The 24,220-nt window shown below is 39.3% G+C and overlaps 1 protein-coding gene across 1 annotated transcript in view; it reads right to left on the reverse strand.

The window, feature by feature from the left end:
* CCDC169 (coiled-coil domain containing 169) overlaps nt 1-22,162 on the reverse strand; it is a 40,030-nt gene extending 17,868 nt beyond the window's left edge. Inside the window, exons 1-4 of the mRNA XM_058185617.1 lie at nt 21,909-22,162; nt 19,618-19,700; nt 13,654-13,764; nt 13,517-13,557 (exon numbers count right to left, since the gene is read on the reverse strand). Coding sequence (XP_058041600.1) covers nt 13,517-13,557; nt 13,654-13,764; nt 19,618-19,700; nt 21,909-21,988 — 315 coding nt within the window. The 5' untranslated portion in view covers nt 21,989-22,162. The remainder of the gene's footprint in view (nt 1-13,516; nt 13,558-13,653; nt 13,765-19,617; nt 19,701-21,908) is intronic.
* Nucleotides 22,163-24,220: the final 2,058 nt, after the last annotated feature.

Raw genomic sequence — 24,220 nt, forward strand, 5'->3', positions numbered from 1 at the left:
GGGTTTTTGTGCTCTGATTGGCTGGGAGTGTGTCCTGTTTGGGTGGGGGCTTGGTTGTGCTCAGTTTAGTCTGTGTTGCAGGGGGATTTGGGATCCATACATGCAGCAGACTGACACCCACTATGAAGATGCCAAACGGGCCTCTGTGGCTCAGGCTGCTAATGCAGTCTGTTATTAACAGCAGCTGCCTGCAATTACTGCAGGTTCTAGTCCCACCAGGCCCAAGGTTGACTCAGCCTTCCATCCTTTATAAGGTAGGTAAAATGAGGACCTAGATTGTTGGGGGCAATAAGTTGACTTTGTATATAAATATACAAATAGAATGAAGACTATTGCTAACATAGTATAAGTCGCCCTGAGTCTTCGGAGAAGGACGGGATATAAATGTAAATAAATTAAAAAGGGCTGTGGTGGATCAGGCTGTAAGATAGCCTGTTATTAAAACACAGCTGCTTGCAATTACTGCAGGCTCAAGTCCCACCAGGCCCACCAGCCTTCCATCCTTTATAAGGTAGGTAAAATGAGGACCCAGATTGTTGGGGGGGGCAATAAGTTGACTTTGTAAATATACAAATAGAATGAGACTATTGCCTTACACACTGTAAGCCGCCCTGAGTCTTCGGAGAAGGGCGGGATATAAATGTAAATTTAAAAAAAACAACACTATGAAGATGCCAAACAATAGCAATGCAGCTCACCAGCTCAAATCCCCCTGCAACACAGACTAAACTGAGCACAACCAAGCCCCCACCCAAACAGGATACACTCCCATCCAATCAGAGCACAAAAAAAACCCCATCCAATCAGAGCACAACCAAGCCCCCACCAAAACAGGACACCCCCCCAGCCAATCAGAGCACAAAAAAACCCCCATCCAATCAGAGAACAGCCAAGCTCCCACCCAATCAGTTCAAACCCCCACTAGCAGTTAAAAGGAAGAAACAGCTGCGATCACACATTGCTCCCAGAAGCACGAAGCTGAAGCCTGAAGGTGACAAATGAGACTTCGTCAAAACGTCGCCAAGACACTTCCAATTTTACACGGGAGAAAACCCGAACAACCAAAGACCTACATACAAACACCGGTGAAAACCTAAGAAAACAAATCTATACACACACACATACACACACACACACAAACACACTGTGTGTGTGTATATGTATGTATGTATGTATGTATGTATGTATGTATGTATGTATGTATGTATGTATATATATATACAGTGGGGTAAAAAAGTATTTAGTCAGCCACCAGTTGTGCAAGTTCTCCCACTGAAAAAGATGACAGAGGCCTGTAATTGTCATCATAGGTATACCTCAACTAGGAGAGACAACATGAGAAAACACATCCAGAAAATCACATTGTCTGATTTGTAACGAATTTATTTGCAAATTATGGTGGAAAATAAGTATTTGGTCAATATCAAAAGTTCATCTCAATACTTTGTTATATATCCTTTGTTGGCAATTACAGAGGTCAAACGTTTTCTGTACGTCTTCACAAGGTTTTCACACACTGTTGCTGGTATGTTGGCCCATTCCTCCATGCAGATCTCCTCTAGAGCAGTGATGTTTTGGGGCTGTCGCTGGGCAACACGGACTTTCAACTCCCTCCAAAGGTTTTCTATGGGGTTGAGATCTGGAGACTGACTAGGCCACTCCAGGACCTTGAAATGCTTCTTACGGAGCCACTCCTTCGTTGCCCGGGCGGTGTGTTTGGGATCATTGTCATGCTGAAAGACCCAGCCACGTTTCGTCTTCAATGCCCTTGCTGATGGAAGGAGGTTTGCGCTCAAAATCTCACGATACATGGACCCATTCATTCTTTCCTTTACACGGATCAGTCATCCTAGTCCCTTTGCAGAGAAACAGCCCCACAGCATGATGTTGCCACCCTCATGCTTCACAGTAGGTATGGTGTTTTTTGGATGCAACTCAGCATTCTATCTCCTCCAAACACGACGAGTTGAGTTTCTACCAAACAGTTCTACTTTGGTTTCATCTGACCATATGACATTCTCCCAATCCTCTTCTGCATCATCCAAATGCTCTCTAGCAAACTTCAGATGGGCCCGGACATGTACTGGCTTAAGCAGAGGGACACGTCTGGCACTGCAGGATCTGAGTCCCTGGCGGTGTAGTGTGTTACTGATGGTAGCCTTTGTTATGTTGGTCCCAGCTCTCTGTAGGTCATTCACTAGATCCCCCCGTGTGGTTCTGAGATATTTGCTCACCGTTCTTGTGATCATTTTGACCCCACCGGGTGAGATCTTGCATGGAGCCCCAGATCGAGGGAGATTATCAGTGGTCTTGTATGTCTTCCATTTTCTAATTATTCCTCCCACAGTTGATTTCTTCACACCAAGCTGCTTGCCTGTTGCAGATTCAGTCTTCCCAGCCTGGTGCAGGTCTACAATTTTGTTTCTGGTGTCCTTCGACAGCTCTTTGGTCTTCACCATAGTGGAGTTTGGAGTGTGACTGTTTGAGGTTGTGGACAGGTGTCTTTTATACTGATAACAAGTTCAAACAGGTACCATTAATACAGGTAATGAGTGGAGAACAGAGGAGCCTCTTAAAGTAGAAGTTACAGGTCTGTGAGAGCCAGAAATCTTGCTTGTTTGTTGGTGACCAAATACTTATTTTCCACCATAATTTGCAAATAAATTCGTTACAAATCAGACAATGTGATTTTCTGGATGTGTTTTCTCATGTTGTCTCTCCTAGTTGAGGTATACCTATGATGACAATTACAGGCCTCTCTCATCTTTTTCAGTGGGAGAACTTGCACAACTGGTGGCTGACTAAATACTTTTTTACCCCACTGTGTGTGTGTGTGTGTGTGTGTGTGTGTATATATATATATATATGTATATGTATATGTATATGTATATATATATATATATATATATATATATATATATATATATATATATATATATATATATATAGAGAGAGAGAGAGAGAGAGAGAGAGAGAGATGGGGGAGGGGAGGGAGAGGGAGGGAGAGAGAGAGGGAGAGAGGGGGGAGAGAGATGCCTGATTCTCAGGGTGCTTGTTTTCAGAATTGTCTTGGTAGTATTTCTGAGCTCAGAGAATTGTTGTGAGAGGCAGCAAATGCTATTGCTGTTTTTGTCAGTTATTAATCTTTCCACTACACTGATCCCCCTCACCCCTTCCTGCCTACATTTCATCATCTGAAAAGCCCTTAAGATTTACAGGAATCCAGGAAGACGTAGGGAGAACATTCTCTCATATAAACATACTGTTGGCAACCTTTTACTAAATCAATGTCCAAATATTACCTTCCACCCACAACATTTCATCAAAATTATCTTCTCCTCTGAAAGAACTTTGAAAGCAAATTTCTTTTCATCAAATGAAATGAAAATTGATAGAAAAAAATGAAAGCAAATTTTTCTACAGGGAACTATTCCAAATAAAGCACAGAACACAGCATATACTTAATTACAAATAATGAGTTTATGTGGAGCTCAGAGACATCCTTGTAAATAAAGATTACATTTCAAGCTGGTGCTTCACTTTGCACATACTGGCTTCCTTTTTAATAATTAAAAAGAATCTAATAAATAAATAAGGTGGGACAAGGATTCTGGCAGATGATGCTAAGCACATGTTGTCCATGAGTATTGCACTGGGACTCAAAATCTGGAGACATAGCACTGTGTCTATCTGTAAAAAATGTAGTGAATGGAATGTTAAATATGATAGAATACTATAGGATTGTCTTAATTTACAGTGATTTCTTTCCCTAAATACAGACATATCAGAGACGGCGTTAAGGCTTAAAGATGGCAAATAGAACCCAGCATTGGGATATTTGTTATATAAACCCTGAGAAGTTTCAATTTCAAAGCTAGGAAAAGTCTTAGAAGGACAAGAGGAAAAGACGATTTAAGACTTAGGAGTAAAATTGGCAGTTTCTAAATTTGATTATTTTATTTATTTGTAAGCACAGGACAATCTTACTGCTGGGCTGGCTGGCTGGACACACACAGAGAGCTTGATTTCTGTATTTTACAGGCAGATTATGTGTATATTTTTTCTATTTATTAAACATATTCCTATGCTGCCACAATTCAAACTTTTGGCAATTGACACAGAAAATGTACAAAATAAAGCATACCCCCATTAAAAAAAAAGCACCACAACATTACAAGAGAATATAAAGAAGGCAACATCAATTCAAATCAAAGGAAGACTGATTTGATTTCTAAATAAATCTTATTTAGAAGATTTATATGTTTTATTCCCCATTTTCCAAAAAAGCATCTTGCTTATCAGTTATCAGGTTATTGAATCTTCTGCAGTTAGTTTTAGTTCCTAAATGCAGGGCTCAGGTTCTGAAACCAGAGATTTATACTTGCCTGATGTGAAGTCTCATAGGTCACAACTGGGAACTATGCAATTAATAGTGTTAACCACTAAAATGATCTGACCTTAGTTACAGGTTTATGTTTACATGACTGAATAGGATATCATCATTTCATTCCTGCAGTGTAGGCTGCTTAACAAATGTTCAGCAATTCTCTGCTGAAGTTTCTTATGAAGCATCACACAGCTGGGCAAGACCAAAGAAACAAGAACTACTGTGATTTCAGTAAGTTATCTTTAACGCTTGTTTGAGATAAATAAAGAAATCTTGGAAATTCTAATAGGGATTTTTCATTTGCAATGAGTTAATTAAGATAGATTCTCTGAATTGGTTGAAATACTTCTTCCCAGATTATTCCCACTGGAATAATTCAGCGATAATCCCGCTGAATTATCTTTTCTCTCTTCCAATCCATTCCAAGCTTTTGCCCAGTGTCTCACACTTCTACTTTTTAAACCCATACAGCAGGGGTTCTTAACCGGGTAGATTAAGATCAATACATTTCAGAGGATCCACAAACTTTTAATGAGGAGAAAAAATATCATTACCTGCTGACATTTAATTTTAGAGATTCTGGTCTCCTTTGATAAAAGCTTTGCCTTGTACAGCAAACTATGAAAGCTTTAATATCATTTGCAACAACATATATATGAGCATAATTGGCATTTATGTATTTTACTGTACGCATTTGAATCAGGGGTAAAAGTCAACATTTGTCCCTACCAGTTCTGTTTGGGTGGCTTGGTGGGCGTGGGAGGGGAAGGATATTGCAAAATCTCCATTCCCACCCCACTCTGGGCCCAGCCAGAGGTGGTATTTGCCGGTTTCTGAACTACTCAAAATTTCTACTTGTTTTCCAGAACCTGCTGGATTTCACCCCTGATTTGAATACATTTTTCTGAGAAGACATCTAAAGGTTTTACCAGACTTTCAAAGGGTCCATGGCATGAAAAGGTTAAGAAGGCCAGACTATCAATAGGACACTTTTTCCCATGGTTTCTACTCAGGCTGCCAGATTTAGTACAGAAAGCATTATTTAATTAGTTCCCTCTAATTAAATAATGTCATCTTGTTGGACCCCGGAATGGAGTTTTCTATGTGGAAGACCCTGTCATATGGAACAGCATCTCCTAGAGATCCAACGGTCTTGACTCTGTTAGCCTTTTGTAAGGCTATGAAGACTTGGCTGTTTCTCCAAGCATTTGGGCCAGGTGATTGATATTGATTTGACTTTATGATTGGAAGGCATCATTTACTTCAGGCAATCAGGGCTATAGTTTTTAACTACTAAGTTTTTAATCTTTATACACCATAAGAGTCACTGCTTTGAGAGGGACAGCTATATAAATTATTTAATAAATCAATAAATAATAAATAACCCTTCCATACAGTAATTATATTCTTAATGCAGTAGTTATACTCTTAATAATGCAGTATATTCCACAACTGGCAATATAAGCACCATTTTGTAATTAATTATGGTCAATATTGCCCCTAGAATTCAAAATACAATTTAAAGAATCCTCCATATATGACTGCAAATTTGACTATCATGTTTGGGGAGGGGAAAAAAGCTACAATAAAATTGTGAAAGCAAAATTTTATTTCATTTAACATGACATGTGAAATAAAATGTAAATGTCAGAGATGGAACAATGTCCCTTCCTTACATATGAATAGACAATCTTTAGTTTAATAACAGTTTGATACTAGGGCCAATATTACTTCTATCATGTCAGCACTTAAGATATTCAAGGTATTATATATTAGGCATTCTAAATGAAAAGAAAGGAATAGAGATGCTAGAATTTTGCCACCAAAACAAAAAGAAATATTATTTAAAATTATAATAAGGGTTTTTTAAAAAAAATATGATAAGGTATTTTATTATTCATGTAATAATTGTTATGAGAAAGTTTGTTTACCATATTTATTTGGAATAATGTATAGTAGTAATTGAATTGTGGAAGGTTTTGTGTGAATATGAAATACAGGATAGTTAATGAATGTAGCAAGTGTTATATATGATGAATGTAAAGTTTGCTGAGAATACATAATATATTTAGGGTTGAATAGAGATTAGGATATGTGATGTTCATGTGATTTTTAAATGCAGAGATTACCAAATCTTTTGCTGTTAACACCTCCCTTTAGTGTAAACTTAATGTACACAACTCCCCTAAAACTCCAAAATGAACCAAAATGCTCCTCTCCAAAGGAGCTATAGGTAGTCCTCATCTTATGACTAATCACTTAGCAACTGTTTGAAGTGCTGACACACTCACCTAAGTGGTACTGAAGACCTGGATTCAAAGTTTGAATGGCTGCACTTCCTCTTGCAGTCACATGACCATACTTTGGGCATTTGGCAACTGGAATATTCATTTTACAACAGTTTTGCCAAAAACCGGCATTTACTTCCTGGTTTTCAGCAAAACCTCACCCACAGTGAACCAATGGTTCATTTTACAACCACAGTGTGCATTTAACAACCACAGCAGTTGCTTTATGACTGCAGCATTTGCTTAACAGCCACGACAAAAAAGGTCATAAAATACAACTGTCACAAGTTATGACTGTAATGAGCAGCCTCCATAATTAGAGGACAACCTATAAACCTCACAATTTGTGAAACCTGGTTTAATGGATATATAAGGAGTGATTGTAGTGAGATTAAAAGTGGTTGGGTGGACACATAAATGTGTGTGTACTTTTCAAGTGAAGGTTAGACACAGTATTGTGCAATGGGGATTCTGAATTTGAAAATAGATGTAACAAAGAGCAACATGGTTGTGTTTGACAGGGAAAATGAAATTAACAATAGCAATGTATATATACATGGTGAAAAATCAATATAAATAGATGAAGTTTTATTCCTTGGCAGAACATTTATTAAAGATGGAAAAATGGATGGATAAATGCTAAGATATGCAAATGCTGACAGAAAAATAATCATAATGTATGTGAGAAATCAATGAATTTTGAAAGAAATGAAAATGAATATGTAGACAAGCATGCTTCTGTGCACTTTGTTTCAGAAATGAGAGCCAGGTTTATGAGGAAAAACCACAGAAGTTGGATGCAATGAGAAACTGATACTTGAGAAGTATGTTCAGTCAAACGAGTAATATAGTCAGGGTGTACGGATTTTGAATCAATGTGGCTTAAATGTCAAATTAAATGCTCGGCACAAAATAAATGTTGATTTGTCACACAGAAAGAATAAAATGAGGATTGAACTATACAAAACAAATATTGGAAGAATGAATGGGTAAGATAAACCAGGAAGACCACAGTTAATTAGAATTGACAAGATGCTCAAAAAGAACAGGGAAGTTTAAAAAACAAAAGGTAATATACTAAGTGGTGTATGGTCATGATGCAAGCAAGGAGGATTTGCAAAGATAGAAAGGAGTGGAGCACTATAATGAATAGTGGCATAAAATAGATTTAGCTATATTTCCTTTCCTTAACTCATGCCTACATTCCTACAGTTACTATTTAATATTCCTTTTTTGTAATTTGCATAATGTGCCTTATTCCAAAAGGAAACAGCATGCTGGCTGTGTACGTATGTATGTAAAAAGGAAGTTTCTCTAAATATACATTCAAAAACAGAATAGGCACAGTACAGCTAATAGAAAAGTTTTTCAAATTCCATTACTTTCATCAAGACTTGCAGGACAGTGGAATTTTTAATGTTGCCCAACTTGATTGTGGCACTGCATATCCAACCTATCAAAGAGACAAACGACTCCTCTAAAGCCTGGTACACACATATATATATCTCGTAAATACAAAGTGCCCCCTGGTGGATTACATAAGCTTTACAAAAAAAGTAGAATTCTATATTAAGCAGTATCTTTATTGCGTCAATGAAGGTTTATAAACAGCATTCAAAAATTCAGTACCAAGCAAAATGTTAAATACCCAGGAACAAAATCATGATGGGGAAATGCTGCATCTGTTCAAATCACATTTGCCTATGGTTTACAGTCTTAGATGAAGAATGGGAAAAGGCTGGAAAAAATGCCAGATGCCAAACCGTTTAGATGCCAGAAAGAGTATTCAATTCAACTTAACTGCTTCTATAACAAAATGACTATATTCAACACATAAACAGAACACTGCTTACTACTTTAGCCTTTAGCCTGCTTACTACTTTAGCCTTTAGCCTTAGAGCTCTTGTCACTTATACTTGAACAAAGTCTTGTTTGGCATATTGAGGCATATATCTGCTCAGCGAGGATTCAAATAGTTTCCCCCAGCACAAATATGACACAAGAGAAAGTGGACTTAGAAATCCAATTCATTATATGATCTCAGAAATGGAGTGCGGAATGAATAATCATTAAAAAAAAACCTACTGGCTAATGAGACAACTAAGGTATTCAGGAAAGGTAAACTGAAGTTTGCTATCTCATACTTAAGGTCAAAAATAAGGAAATAATGTATTTTTCCTAAAGATTCAACGAAAAATACAGAGCTTCTGTGCTGCGTAGGGAATGCCAGTCTGCAGATTTAATCCAGCCAACAGTGGTATCCAATCAAGGCTACCCAGTTTGCATACACCTTGTCCAGTGGTGGGTTTCAACCAGTGTTACCACTGGTTTGCTTCGCGCACGCGATTTGCACGGAATTTGAGGAATTCTGGGAGTTGAAGTCCACAAGTCTTAAAGTTGCCAAGTTTGGAGACCCCTGCTTTAAGTCCTCATCCTAGCCAGCACAGCAATTGTTGGCTATAAAAGCTGAACAAAGAGGCAGCTAGGAGTGGTGGTGTTTGGAAAAGATGGAAGGAGGTATGTTTGTCTCTAAAGCAGATATAAAGAGATACTGTTCTCTAGCAGTAAGACTCATTAGATGTACTAACTGGAGGAACAGTAGAGGTGCAAGAGAAAAGGGAAAGAATGAAGTAGAGAGCAGTATTAGCCTCTGAGTGCATGTATGTTGCCTAAGGACCTGTGATTGTTTTAGTTCTTTTCGGTTTTGAAACCCACTTACTTGGGTACAAGTCAGGGGTGAAATGCTCCTGGTTTGGACCGGATCGTGTGATCTGGTAGCGATGGGGGCGGGTAGTTCGGATGAACCAGTAGCAAAAATCCCTGCCCCCCCCCACCACCCATGCCTCGCTTTCCTCTTCTCTGTCCCTGAAGCTCTCTGTGGTGATATAGCTGCAAACAGTCTTAAATGACTGCTGCGGCGCTTCAAAGGGCCGCACTATAGCTGATCAGTGCTGTAGGCAGCTAGTAGACCAGTGCCTCTATTTTTAAAGAAGGTAGACTGGTGCGCTCCCAAAAAAAGGCAATTAGTAGACCGGTGCCTCTATTTTTAAAGAAGGTAGACCGGTGCGCTCCCAAAAAGGCAAGTAGACCAGTATGGCTCTGCTAGACTAAAGCAAGCCTGGTAGACTGGTATGTTTCCAAGCCACCAAACCACACCCACCAATTAAGCCACGTCCACAGAACCAGTAGGGAAAATTTTTAGATTTCACCCCTGGTACAAGTAAAAAAACACCTGTGGTCAGATACATGGAGATTACACACAGTTTGAAATCTAATTGTCAGTTTATAATCAGTCTAAAAACATTGAATGAATAGGGTATGGACATAGTATCAGCAAGGACTGAGCTAACCAATTCTATCTAAGGAAATTCTTACATGTTTACCTCTAATTTACACAGCAAACTCATAGTGAAATAAAATGATTTGTGTATTTATGTACAAAGAAAACACAACCTTATATTTGGTGGTATTAGTATTATTATCTTAGTCATTCTCCTCCTTGAAATCCAGATCCCATACAAAGGATTCATGAGATCTAGCCTTATAGAAAGCAATACATTACAGTAATATTTATATCATACACTCAACTTATCCAGCAATTTTTGATAAGAATGTTTTGAAGATGGTGCTATTGAAATAGTGTCCATAAAAACAATGCAATACTTCATTTATATACCAGTCTTTCTCTGCTAAGTTATTTTACTATTAGCAACATGCTGTAAAAGATTAGAGTTTGCTCTGCTACAAATTTAATTCCTGAAGACTATTTTACACATTTCCCGCAATCTTTCTTAATTATAGCAACATTTATAGTGCAACAAAGCATGCTTCAAGGGATTGAAATATGACTGCTTGATAATTAGTCTCTATAAAATAAAACATATGGGGCATGAAATAACTTTCCCATTAGAACTAGTTCACAGCAAGAATGGCCTTGAATTGCCTTTGATACTAGCACAAAGCAGTGCCACCATCCAACCTGAAGAGTCAAATCAAATTCTGCACATCTATTATGCCTATCAGTTATTTTCCATTGACTTCCATTGACTTTTAGATTCCTACTCCATTACACTTTTAGAAGAAAACAAGCTGAAAGGATGTACTTAGCAATAAAAGTTTACTTAAGACTCAACAGCCTACGACACAGGGGAAAAATATTCAAAAAGATGCTGCTTTCTTAAACAGCAATCATGACCTTTTGCAATCTGCTTCCTTATTTATCTTATTTATCATCCAAGAATTTTCATTACCATTAAAGAATTGTATGTTGATTCAAGTATGCTTAACCCAATGGTGCTTTAAGTGCATTCATTTTTGTTTAAACAAAGAATATTGCCTTTTGCAGGTAAAATATCTGTGGGAATATCCAAGATAGCTTTTATGAGAGCAAGTTGTTACACTGTGAAAGCAAACTACTTGAAACTTAATCTGGCTGTTTCCAAAATAACAAACAGATAGAAACTGTCTCTGTCCCATAAAAGAGTCACTTGTAGTTTTTTACAAAGAAGGGCAAGAAAAAAAAACTTAAAGAATTTCAGTATTGTTTGCAGTATAAATAGAACTCATATTTGAATTACAACAATTGCTGCAATTCTTTTGCAATGGCTTCTCAGTTTTTCCAGAATCAGAAAGTGTTCTTGAATGTGTGTTTATCTGTTCCACTCTATATTGCTGGGAAGATACCCAGCATGTTTGGACATTATGAGAAAACCAAAATGTGGGGGAACCAATTTTTCTAGAAAGTTTATTCTGATGCCGTGATTCTACCATAAGTATGAATAATAGTAGTAATAATTAAATAATTTCCTTCAGTTATAAAAGTATTCACACAAGAAACCTGAAGAACTTTCATAAAGTGTTAAGAGAAAAATGCTGAGTTTTTAAAAAAATGTCTGTGTCCAGTATTCTGAAGCAAGACAAACACAACCCAGGAATATTTAAAGGAGTTCTGAGGGGTTGGAAGTGGAGTTCTGAAACCTTTAAAAGTCTCAGAAAAACCTCAATCTATCTAGAAAAGATTTTCAGGTTCTCCAATTAAACAATGAAATATGGGAAAGTTTTTGATTGAAATTTCTACTTATGCATAAAATATTCTACATATGGAACAGACAATATCCAGTGGCACATGGTCAGATTGAAACATACATGTTTGGTTTAGATCTACACCTCCCTCAAAAACTGGATATTGGATAGAAGTATTCTGAGGTGAGAGACAGCATGAAAAGCACAAGACCATGGATGATGCTATGTCATATGTAAGCAGAAGACTGTTGTGACCCAGGCCCCCGTAGGTAGTAGGAAACTCAGTCAGTGTAAAAACAAACAAACTCTATTAGAACAGCTGAGAATTACTTCATTCTCAGCGTAGTTAACCAAATTAAAGCAAATTTCCAACACAAATTCCTCAGTTCTATCACAAACCTTGGTCCAATTAGGCAAACTGCCAAAGGCCTTTCTTGGCAAAAGTTCAGAAGACACCGATACAAAATAAATGCAAGACAACAAAGCTATCAACGTTGTTTTCTGGCAAAGCACAAACGCCGTTGCTGATCTTTTAAGCCTTATGGGATCATCTCTTGGCCCTATTCCCGAGTTGTCCTCTTCGCTTGAGCTGTTCTTTCCTTCTGGCAGCTCTTCTCATGCGTGCATTAGGAACAGGCTCCTCCTGTTCCTCTGCCTCACTATTATCAGGCTCTGGAGTCCACATCTCACTCCCCGATGGCCCTGGCCCCACCTCAGCCTCCGACGCAGAGCCCTCATCCGGGCCTTCCCCAGCCTCCACGACTGGCCCACGCTCCTCCACAGCTTCATTGCTATCTGACTCCGTTGCCACAACAGGCTGCTGGTGGACCACATCAAAGACATGCTTTGGGAAAATCAGTGGAGAGGGAAGAAGAAGAAAGGAGGAGGAGGGGGACTTTGGGGACTTCCAAAGAAGGAAGGGACTTGGAAGATGCGAAAAAGGTAGACCATGCTTAAATTCAAATGTGGCAGCAAGTAGGTAAGCCACTGGAAGGATTGGTTGTAGGACTGTTGCACAGCCCCTACTCATCTATAAAACATCTCTGAGTTCCTCTCAGACAAAACCCAGAACAAACAAAACATTCCATGTTTCAGTATGACCAAACTGTGTCCCTCCTCAAATAGTATGACCAGACTTTCAATTTGCTATGTATTTCTTTTGTGCATGGAACAAAACATATTTTCTGGTTCGTGCACTTCTCTATAACAATCCTAAAAAAACTATTTATCTGCCTTCACTTTTAAAGTACAAACACATGAATTATATTTTAAACATTTCCTCTGCGAGCACTGTTACTATCTTTTCTATAATTCTGTTTGTCTATTGAGCATTTTGATCACAGTAATGACTATACCATAAAGAGCAATGAAACATCTTTGAAAACACACAGTAAATATGGGTCCTTGGGCCCTTGATGAAGGCTTATTGTGGCATCATAATTACTTCATTCACTTCTGGAATTTTCTAAATCCTTGAAGACCTATATGTTCCTGAGGTCTGGAGTTTGGATGAACCTACCAATGTGATTTTTAATGTGACTGTTGTATGCATTTGGTTAGATTGTCCTTAGACACGATTATCTATTTAGTTATTCTTTTCGTTGCTTTCTTTTGTTGGTTTTTAATGTCATGATGTTCCAGTACAATAACAGCTGAAGAGATATAAATTAAATAGTAACAAGCTGGGAAAATATAAAGTGATTGATTTGACTGACTGACTAATAGTGCACACTAAAAATTAAGATGCGTCAAAAAACAGCCAGCCTCAAATCATGATATGGTCTAAAAAATATTTATGCTTACCTGTATATTTACTTACCGGATGCATTTGTTCAAAGGCGCGAACAGAAGCCAGTTTGTCTAAAAAGAAAAAAAAATAAGCCGTTGATAAATATACAAATATTGAAAATCTTTGTCAAAATTATCATGACAAAAAAGTAACAACAAGACCTATACCTGTTGGGTTGCCACCAAGATGCTCCATCTTTCCTTGGAGAAATTCAATCTGCCCTTCTAGTTTTTTGTTCAGTTCTACTTGGGTTTCATATCTGGTTTTCCATTCACTGTCTTAAACAAAAATAAACTGTTATATTTACTGCTGATTATTTCAGTAGGTCACAATATTTCCAATATTATAAGTATGCATTTTTCCATCTAAGAGAAGAAAAGATAAGCTTGATAAGCATCTATTTGTATGTTAAAAACTGAACACACTAAAATATCTAAAAATTTGCTAACATTTTTGTCTGTAACTTAAAAATTAATGCTAACTAAATCTGTATCATGACAGGAGACAAGGAAAGACCTGAAGAAGGAAGAGACTCATTATTTTACAGGTAAATGGATAAACTGACTCCCCTGATACTGAGAACTTTCAAGCATAGCTTTAGCTCATTGACAGAACTCATATTTTGCTGAAAATCTCAGTTCTATCCTGGTAATGCAACACTGGCTTGTTTCTTTCAAGGTTAATAATTTGGTATATTTAACTTAATATTATTAACCTATGTTATACGATAGGTTCAAGATATAAGATAACTTCACAAGTCCCCATTCCTATCACTTGTATTCTATTTATGGCAGTTGTCTTTAAAAAGGCCAAGAAAATCTTTTGCTTTGCTCTTTCAGGTGTCAATATATCCATTTATATGCAGCCACGATCAAAGCCAGTTGTTCCCTAAGAGGCTACCTGCCTGTCTTGGAGGCTCAAAGAACTGTAGAAGGACAAAGAACCATGGAGGGCAAATGCTATGGATTATATCCAAAAACTGCTTGGGAGCAAGATATGCCAGTGAAGGGACACAGAAGGTTGATAAACTCAAATTCTGCAAATAGTGGAATAGAGATCGGGCTAATTGTCATGTTCATAGAATAAATAGCAGCACAATATCGCATTACTCTTCTCCATCTGCCCATTTGATTCCCTTCATGAGGAGACAATGTTGGATGAATAGGAATGTCCAATAAGTGGAAGAGGGATATAAATCAGGAGCTGCAATCTGAGATCACATGATTAGCTGAGTCCCTGTACTCTAGTGGAAAATGTGGCCTAGAAACAGCTGTGCAGTTTCCAGAGCAGATGGCAGCCTCTTACATGGAATAAAATAAGTCATCTTGGTAAAGAGATACACTATCACTAGAATGGTTGTAAAACCATAACATTTTTGGGAAAACTGTAATAAATTCCAGAGAAAATGTGTCCCATGATGCAGCAGGAAAAGGAAGCACTAGAGCAAACAAGCCGCCTTAGCTAGGATAGCCTTGGCCCAATGTCTGGCAGACAAAATCTTTTGGGTTAATTTGGAGTTGACTATCTGCTTCTTAGAGGTGGTGTTTTCTGCCTTGAATGAGGTGGTGGTATGCCCGCACCTCAAGATGTCTTCACTGAACCTGACTATCCTGGATAATTGTAATTCAGTCTCCAATTTTCACTTTCTGAGAAAAATTGTTGAGAAAATGATCAAGGCTGCAGCATCAGAGGATCCTAGAAGATACAGATTATTTAAACCCTTTTCCATCTGGTTTCAGATTGAGGCATAGTACTAAATTGGCACTGGCCATGTTTGTTAATGACTTCTGAAAATATAGGATGGGGATAGTGCAACTATCCTACTTCTACTTGATCTCTTGATAGATTTCAATACTATTTAGCACAGTATCCTTCTGGAATGCCTGTGGGATTATGAATGAGGACTAAGGTGTCCCTGTCTTCGCTTCTTTCTCTATGGTCAGATCCAGTTGATATTGGTGGGACAGGGACAGACTGATCAGAGGCCTTTCTTGTGTGGAGCAGCTCAAACTCACTGATATCACTTCTAATAAACATCTGCCTGATGCTATTGGGTGAGATCATCCATTGGTTTAGGTTCTGGTCTCATCAGTATGCTGATGATATCCAGTTATGTATCCCAATCCCAGGTAACGCTGTCAAGATCTTGCCCTGGTGGTTGGAAAAGTCAAAACTGGATTAGGCCCAATTCTGACAAGACTTAGTAGTTGTGCTCTTTGGACCTCCCCTCTCCTCCCACCGATCTGGAGTAATTCCATCCTAGGTTCTATATGGTACTGTACTGCCTTCTTTGCATGGTGATGATGATATCCATTCCACTCTGTCCGACTCTTAGCAATTCTATGCGCCTGGTCTCCCCACATCTTCCAATCTCGCACTACTTCTTTGAGTTTTTCTATGCTCTGGCTGGTGTTAGCTTTGTGCCTTCTTTGGGATTGATGCATAATTGAGAGGTTTTCCTGAACTCGAAGTTCCTTTTCAAGGAGGTGGCAGATTCAAGATAAAGGTAATAGGAAAACAGCCCAAGGTTTGCCAAAGGTACTGTTTACAATGCTGAGAGGGAGAAAACAGTCCCAGTGAATATTATGACTAGGTTTTTGTAGCCAATCTTTCTCCGAAGCTATAGGGACATGTATACATGCAATAATTTTTGTGGTGATTTATTCTTTGATTGGAGGAATCTACCAGCAATTATCTTTACTTGCATAGAAAGACAAATTGTTCTACAATAGCCTTATCTATTAAATTAATACTTGCCCCCCTAAGCTCAAATGAACTAAGGGTTGCATTTCTGAGGTGTGGGGATGCAAAAACCATGGAGATAATAAAATGTACTGCTCAGTGTCAGACATTGGAAGACTCCTTAATTATTGGGGGATGGAGGGGGACAGAGTGTTGTTTGAGGGAATTGTAAAGTTTTCCAAAATCAAGATATTAAAGCAATTTGTAAGTTTACTCATGAGATGACGCAACATTCCACAGGTGCAGTAACACTTTTCATATTCTTCAGCTATTTGTGCCTCAACTCTGTCAGATTGACCATCTCTTACCATACAATGTTGAAACCACTCTTCCAAAGTCTCTGGCATGCTTTATTTCCTGAAACTGGTTGACTTAGGCAACATTCCAGTGGATATTGCTGACATTCAACTGAAAATGTTATGTACTTCAGCATCCTTCTTGTCATAATTTATGACTTTCCCAATCAGTTGCTTTCCCAAAGGCAACTTTTAACTTCTGTTAAAATCTTGACAGTGGTCTAGCATGATATTGTTGCTTTCAGTCAGTAGAACTGCCCATATGTCTGCTGCTCCTTTCAAAAGCCTGAGAAAGAATGCCACCTTTGTCTAATTTCTAGGGAACTTGCTGACTTCACTGCCACAAACAATTCACGCTTGTGTGAAAGTTAGGAATTGGACACAACATCCCCCAAATTCTCTAGCAGGATTCCAGAATGAAATTTAATTGAAAATGCAGTAATCCATCAGACTTCATGGCTGAGATAAATCTTGGCCCAAATACTGTGCTTAACTGCATCACAGCATTTTGTAATATTTAGCTACTATATATGCTGCAACCACTACTATACTTGCTCTGCCAACAAGATCAGAAGCTAAGCCAAGAATTCAGGTGAAACAGTAAAGTGGCTTTCAAGGTAGTGTTAAACCCTGCAAGGCTGAAAACTCAGGAAACAAAAACTATTTCATTTTTGGAAAAATATGTATTGCTAGTAGGATAATGAAACAGAATTTTGGAAGCCCATCAAAGCAATTCCACTGCTCATCACATCAACACACCCAGAAGGTAGTGAGTTAGAGGAAGCTGAATCATGGTATCCAGGTCATATGTAATTCTAAATGCAGAAATAGGAAGCTTTGGAGGACTAGGAGTATTTTTGAATGTAGAGACCATGTGAGTGCTACCATGTGACCATGTGAGAACTGCCTTCAAAAATAATGGCAGTTAGCATGGCTAGTCATCAATTCAGGGTGTTTTCTACCATGCCAAAGGTATTGATACAAATAAATATGATAAATATGATGAATGAAGACAAATATACATGTCCCAAGATAATGTTTCAGGAGCCAACCTGGACCAGAGGTTTAGTCTTCTGAATTTTCAGACTCATGCTGGAACTCATCCTCAAAAAACTTCTCTCTCACCAGAATATGTGTTTTAGGCTATTCTATGCATAGTATTTATGTGATGCCTGGGTGTGTATGGCTTTTTAGTTGTTGATTGAGTACTGATGGCCAGTTATTAAGTCATTGGCTGTTGTTTCCTTATGCTGCCAAACCCTTGGATCCTAAGTACCTGATATAAAATGGTAAATCACTCCTGATGACTCACAAGGGGCCTGTTTCCCAGCCTTCAATCATTTCCCTGCCTATTTTTGTACCTGCTTGGCTAACAATTTTCGTACCTGAAAAATGGAATGTATGTCCTTGTTCATTGCAATGTCAAGCTACCAATGAGTTTGGGTGTAGGACACACAAGGGAAGAAGCTAACTACCAGATTGCAAGAGCACAAGTGAGTGGTCAGATGAAGAGATCCTAACTCACCAGAAGACCAATCACTCTGCCCAAACCAACATATAGGTTGTTATACGGGTAGAATACCAGAGAACCTGAATGAAAGGTGGAGGTACAGCAACTAAATAGTTCAACAAATAAATCAGTGAAAATTGATCACTTTTTATTATTCAAATTGATTAGGAAACATGAATTCGGTTTTCTGATTTGTTCCAGAATCCAGGATATCAAAGTCAGTCTTTTGACCAATAGACAAAGTTTCCCCAAAGAGACTAATTTTTTATGCTATCATGGGAAGGAGAGAAAAATGAACAAGAAAGAACCTTTCTTTCATTAATACACCAACCTTCAGAAGTGTGAGCTAGTAATAGCAATAGCACTTAGACTTATATACCGCTTCACAGTGCTTTACAGCCCTCTGTAAGCAGTTTACAGAGTCAGCATATTGCCCCCAACAATCTGGGTCATTTTACCAACCTCGGAAGGATGGAAGACTGAGTCAACCTTGAGCCGGTGAGATTCAAACTGCCAAATTGCTGACAGCCGTCAATCAGCAGAAGTAGCCTGCATTCTAATCAGTGTGCCACCATGGCTCATGATAATGCTATTGAAGCTGTGTGGTTTACTTACAGAAGCTCTGTCAGATAAGAAAAGATCATATTTCTGTGCTCTAGGGCATGTATGCATTTGTGTTGGAAGCATTGAGGCACTTCCGGATTAAAAATTAGCTGGCACCCTAACTATTGCCAAGGAAATGCCTTGTTGGGGGCTTTTTTCATGTCCTATTAATGTGCCCAACGGAGTGGTGCCTATCTATCTACTCGCAATTACTCACTTTCATAGTGCTAGATCAGCAGGAGCTGGAGCAAATAATGGGAGCTTGCCTCATCACACAGCAGCACTCGGGTCTCGAATGTGAGCTTACTGTCAACCCAGCATCCTAATCACGTGAGCACCTTGCTCTAGAGCAGGCGTCGGCAACCATAAACACTCAAAGAGCCACAAAGATCCTAACCAGAAGTTCCCCCCCATTCAGTTCTGGAGACGACCGGAAGTCTGGTTCTCCCACCATAGAGCCACTTCCTAATGCAGCATCCTTTTTCCTCTACCTGTCCTAACCAAAAACCCTATCAATTGTGGAGCCGACCGGCGAGAGGGAGCCACAGCAGAGGGATGAAAGAGCCACATGCGGCTCCAGAGTTGCTCTAGACCATGAAGAAATGTAACAGTTGACACTGTACATAAACATATATCATGGGCCTCTGGTGGCTCAACAGACTAACAGACTAAACAGACTGTTATTAACACAGCTGCTTGCAATTACTGCAAGTTCAAGTCCCACCAGGCCCAAGGTTGACTCAGCCTTCCATCCTTTATAAGGTAGGTAAAATGAGGACCCAGATTGTTGGGGGCAATAAAAGTTGACTTTGTATATCATATACAAATGGATGAAGACTATTGCTTAACACAATGTAAGCCGCCCTGAGTCTTCGGAGAACGGCGGGATATAAATTCAAATTTTTTTAAAAAAATTTATTTTTAATTCACAGAAGGCCTGAAAACTCTTATTTCAGCTCTGGTCAAATGTAATCCCTTACCTTCATCATCAGTTCTGTTAAGTCTTTTCTCTAGTTCCGCTACTGTATTGTTCATTTCAAATATGGACAGTTCTAACATTTCTCTGCATTAAAGAGAAAGCATGTATGGCAATTACAAACCCCAATGGTATAGGAAAATTACATAAATGTTTGTAATATAAATTCTTTACATGATCATATTTGCAGGATTCTATAATACTTATAAAAGCACCATCAGGTACTCTCTCAAGACTAATTAAAGTCCATAAAATTGTGAGCAGATGTCATGACAAACATTTCCCCCCCAGCATTTGTTGAATAGAGATTCAGTATTAAGCTAGTTAAACAGACAGATGATCTGAGTTGGTGCTACTATGCAAAATGACATTTAAAACTCTGCAAGTAACCAAACAAAGGGTTCCAGAGCTTCCCCCCCCCCAATTGTGTCCTAATATATTACTCATGCTCCATTATGGTCTTTAAAACACATTTAACAATGAGGTAAGAGGTAACAATATCTCCAAGCCTAGTGAGGACTATTAAGAGTATTTTTAAAAGGCCTTTCAATACTTCTCTTTAAAGTTCTGAATCTGATGGGTACCCAAAGCAGAAAAGCTGAGAACCACTCATTATTCTTGTCTGCTAAATAGAAGGCTCAAAAAAAAAAAGTCACAGGAAATTACCTGTCACAACAGTGATAAAGGGGCTTACAGGGATGAATCAGCTTCTCCCTCAAGGCTGCAGTGAAGACTTCTAAAATACTGGTACATTCAAATCTGTCCTTGATCTGATCTAATTGTATTCCTTCCCATGGCTTGCAACAGTTGTGAGAACAAAAACTAGCTCTGTCACTGCAAGTATCTCTCTACGTGCACTTTCCCTTTGCCAAGATGTTTCCAGCATAGTATAAGACATTTTAAAGCTTTCTTTGCTCCGTTCTGAATTGTGTGCATCCTATTAGCATCTGACTAGATAGTATGGGAAAGAAAATTGGTCTAAATCAGAGGCCTCCAACCTTTTGGGCACCAGGGATCAATTCTGTGGAGAGAGGTTTTTCTGTGGATTGAAGGGATTGTGGTTTCACACGCTACCTGCATCCCACAGATGGGGCTTCACTTGTTTGAGTAGCCCAGTTTCTGTAGTGCTAAGGCCCGGTGCCAGTCCATGGACCAGGTGTTGAGGACCCCTGGTCTAGATGAATCAAACATAGATCTCATGATCTGGCCCAGGTAGCTAGGACTATTTCCTTAGCAGCTAAGGAGAGGGAGAAGTTAATTTGTCCATACCATCACTTACAGTTAAAATCTAGAGTGAGCCACAGGTGGTGAATAAGTGAAGTACAGCTTTTTATATTTTTTAAAATCCAATAAAACATTAAAATACATTATAGCTGTAACACTGAGATTTATTGGAAGAGAAGAGAGCCTCAGCTTTTTTTCTCAGTACAACTTACAGCAACTGTCCCAGATTCCTGTTTGCCAGTTGCCATTAACTAACAGGAGGAAAAGAAACCTGCTCTCCACTGCTGGATTGTAGGCTGATCAGCAGGGCATGGAAAAAGGGGGAAGTTGGCATGTCTCTCTCTCCAACCACAGCTGAAGGCCCTAGGTGGGCTCCCGCTATTATTTTAGCATATACAGATCTAGTTTTCAAAATTAGATGAAAAGATTGTAATCAGACAGTGACTCATCCATGGCATTTTGCCCCCTCTTCCCAAGGCCTCATGAAACAGCCTCATATACAGATTGCAGGATAGCTTAAGAGCCATACAAAAACTATCCATCTTCCGTTTTATTATGTCCCATAAATTTAATATAAACGTGGAGCTGAGGTCCAGTCGCTAAGATACACCATGGCTGTAAGGTAAGGCAGGTAAATACATTCAGAAAGTCCCAGATTCAAACCTTTTTTTTTTTTTTGGGGGGGGGCTATAAATTCAAGAACAGCTCTTAGTCCTACACTACAGGGCTCTGGTAACCGAGATAAAACAACGAAGCTTTTATAAAGTGGCCCAAGTTTAACTTTTTAAATATTACATTGCAACCTATTAAGGATAGCGTCGCGACTTTTTAAAAAACGTTATTCCGCACGTACTGCTGCAGCTCTAGGAGAACTCTTCCAGAATGGGTAAGTGCATAGGCGTGGCAATTAAAAAAAATCCCTTTCCATTCGAATAATGCAGTTTTCTCTGGCATCCTTTTGGGTTGGCATGAGCCCCCATTCCTCCACCCACCCAGCTACCCACCCCCTTTCCGGGTGTTTATGCGTCATCCGCGTCAGACATCTGCAGCGCTGCTGGCGAGAGGACTCACTTCATTTGCTTCTCTTGAGTCAGCTCTAGCGCTACGCCTTCGAAGTCTAGCTCATGGCTGGGAGCGCCTCCTTCCCCCATGGCTTCCTACACAGAGAGAGAGAGAGAGAGTGTGCGCTGCCCCCGCGCGTCCTCATTGCCTTGGAGAGCACGCAGGAGAGGCGGCGGGGAAAGGCGGGGAAGAGCCGACAGCGCCGGTCACGTGGCAGAGATTTTCGAACGCTCCCGTCTCCCGCGACGGCACAATGCTGCGGATCTCTCGTTCCTTGGGAAGGGCAAAGGGCGCGCGGCCGGGTTTTGCGGTCCTGCGGGGGCGCGAGCGCTTCCAGAGCAGGGCTCTCCAACCTTGGCAACTTTAAGCCTGGAGGACTTCAACTCCCAGAATTCCCCAGCCAGCAAAGCTTCTGGGAGTTGAAGTCCTCCAGGCTTAAAGTTGCCAAGGTTGGAGACCCCTGTTCTAGAGTGTCTATTTATTTATTTCATTTATTTATTTTTATTTATTTATTTCATCAGGCATGTATTTTATGACAGATACAAGTGTTGTTCAGTGGTGGGATTCAAGTAATTTAACAACCGGTTCTCTGCCCTAATAATTTCTTCCAATAACCAGTTTGGCAAACTGCTCAGAAAGTTAACAACCGGTTCTCCCGAAGTGGTGCGAACTGGCTGAATCCCACCACTGGTGTTGTTGTTAGTTGCAAAGTCGTGTCCGACCCATCGCAATCTCATGGACAATGTTCCTCCAGGCCTTCCTGTCCTCTACCATCCTCTGGAGCAGGGGTCTCCAACCTTGGTCCCTTTAAGACTTGTGGACTTCAACTCCCAGTTGAAGACTCTGGGAGTTGAAGTCCACAAGTCTTAAAGGGATCAAGGTTGGAGACCCCTGCTCTGGAGTCCATTTAAGATCACACCAATTCCTTCAGTGATTCCATCCAGCCACCACATTCTCAGTCATCCCCTTCTTTTGCCCTCAATCTTTCCCAGCATTAGGCTCTTCTCCAGTGAGTCCTTCCTTCTCATTAGGTGGCCAAAGTATTTTGAGTTTCATCTTCAGGATCTGGCCTTCTAAAGAGCAGTCAGGGTTATATGTCAAGTGTAAACATAATTATAAATACATGTAAAGGATACAAATAAAACATTAGGACAGGGACAAGGGTAGGCATGCTGGTGCGCTTACGCATGCCCCATTGCAAGGGCTCAGTACTATCTCAACGACTTGCTTAGAATTGCCATCTATTGCTGCAGTTTTAAATGGGGAACGACCGAGGGAGAAAGCAGCTAAGTTGCAAAGCAGGCTGGAAAACAGACTAAAAAAGAAAGAATGCCTGGAGTGTTGCTTCGACATTATTACTATTAACAGTGCAGAAATGTTTTGCCGGTACCATTTGCACAGGGATGTTGCTTGAACTTCTTACAGCCGTGGCCTCTTCTGGGGATCTCCCATTAAAAGTACTCCTTAGGGTTGATCCTGCTTTGCTTTTTTTTTTTAAAAAAAAAATCAGCCAACCTCAGTTAAGTGCTTCTTGTTTATTGGTGGCAACATTCAAGATGTTGGCTATTGGAAACTAACCGGGATTGCTTTGCTTTGTATATGGAGGGTGTCTGACCAGATAACCCACTACTGTAGGCCATATAAGGAAATTAATAAAACTATCTCAGAAGGTAACAAGAAAGTTACATGGATGTGGTCACCAAGAGTTGAGATCCATTCATATGTATATACGCACTTGATGATAAAAATACTTATTTAGCTCAGATAACTTCGGGAAAGGTATGATGAGTACAGGTCAACAGTAGCCATCCTTCTTTATAAGATATCCATCATGTCCATCATCTGACAAAAATTTAAAAATAAAACCATTAAAAGAAATCAAAAATAAAATAAAAACAAGGGGGAAAAGGCAGACTCTATGGACCACTAGGTCTTTTTCTGCCATCAGTTTCTGTTTCTTAAAATGACCTTCTGAACTAAGATAATTCAGCTATATTACAACAAATTCTTGCCCATCAACCTGGTGTAATGAAAAGCAAGCCTTGTTTTCTGCAGCTGTCTTGTCAGTGAAGACGTCAAGCGAACAGTTGCATTGCAGTCATTTGGTACGGATAGCATCCAGATACCGAATTTCCTTATTTTTATCAAATGCTAAACGTAGAATCACTACTAAAGATCCCTATTTAGCACAAGATCTTTTTCAAACTGAACCCAAAGATTATTGCTATTTTGCACTTACACTTTGTACGTGTTCATTGCTTTTGCTCCATTTTTATAAACTTGGCAAGAGTAATTTAACAGGGATCTTACTGCCTCTCAAC

This window comes from Ahaetulla prasina, chromosome 5 (assembly GCF_028640845.1).
Source record: "Ahaetulla prasina isolate Xishuangbanna chromosome 5, ASM2864084v1, whole genome shotgun sequence".
NCBI classification, from domain to species: domain Eukaryota; kingdom Metazoa; phylum Chordata; class Lepidosauria; order Squamata; family Colubridae; genus Ahaetulla; species Ahaetulla prasina.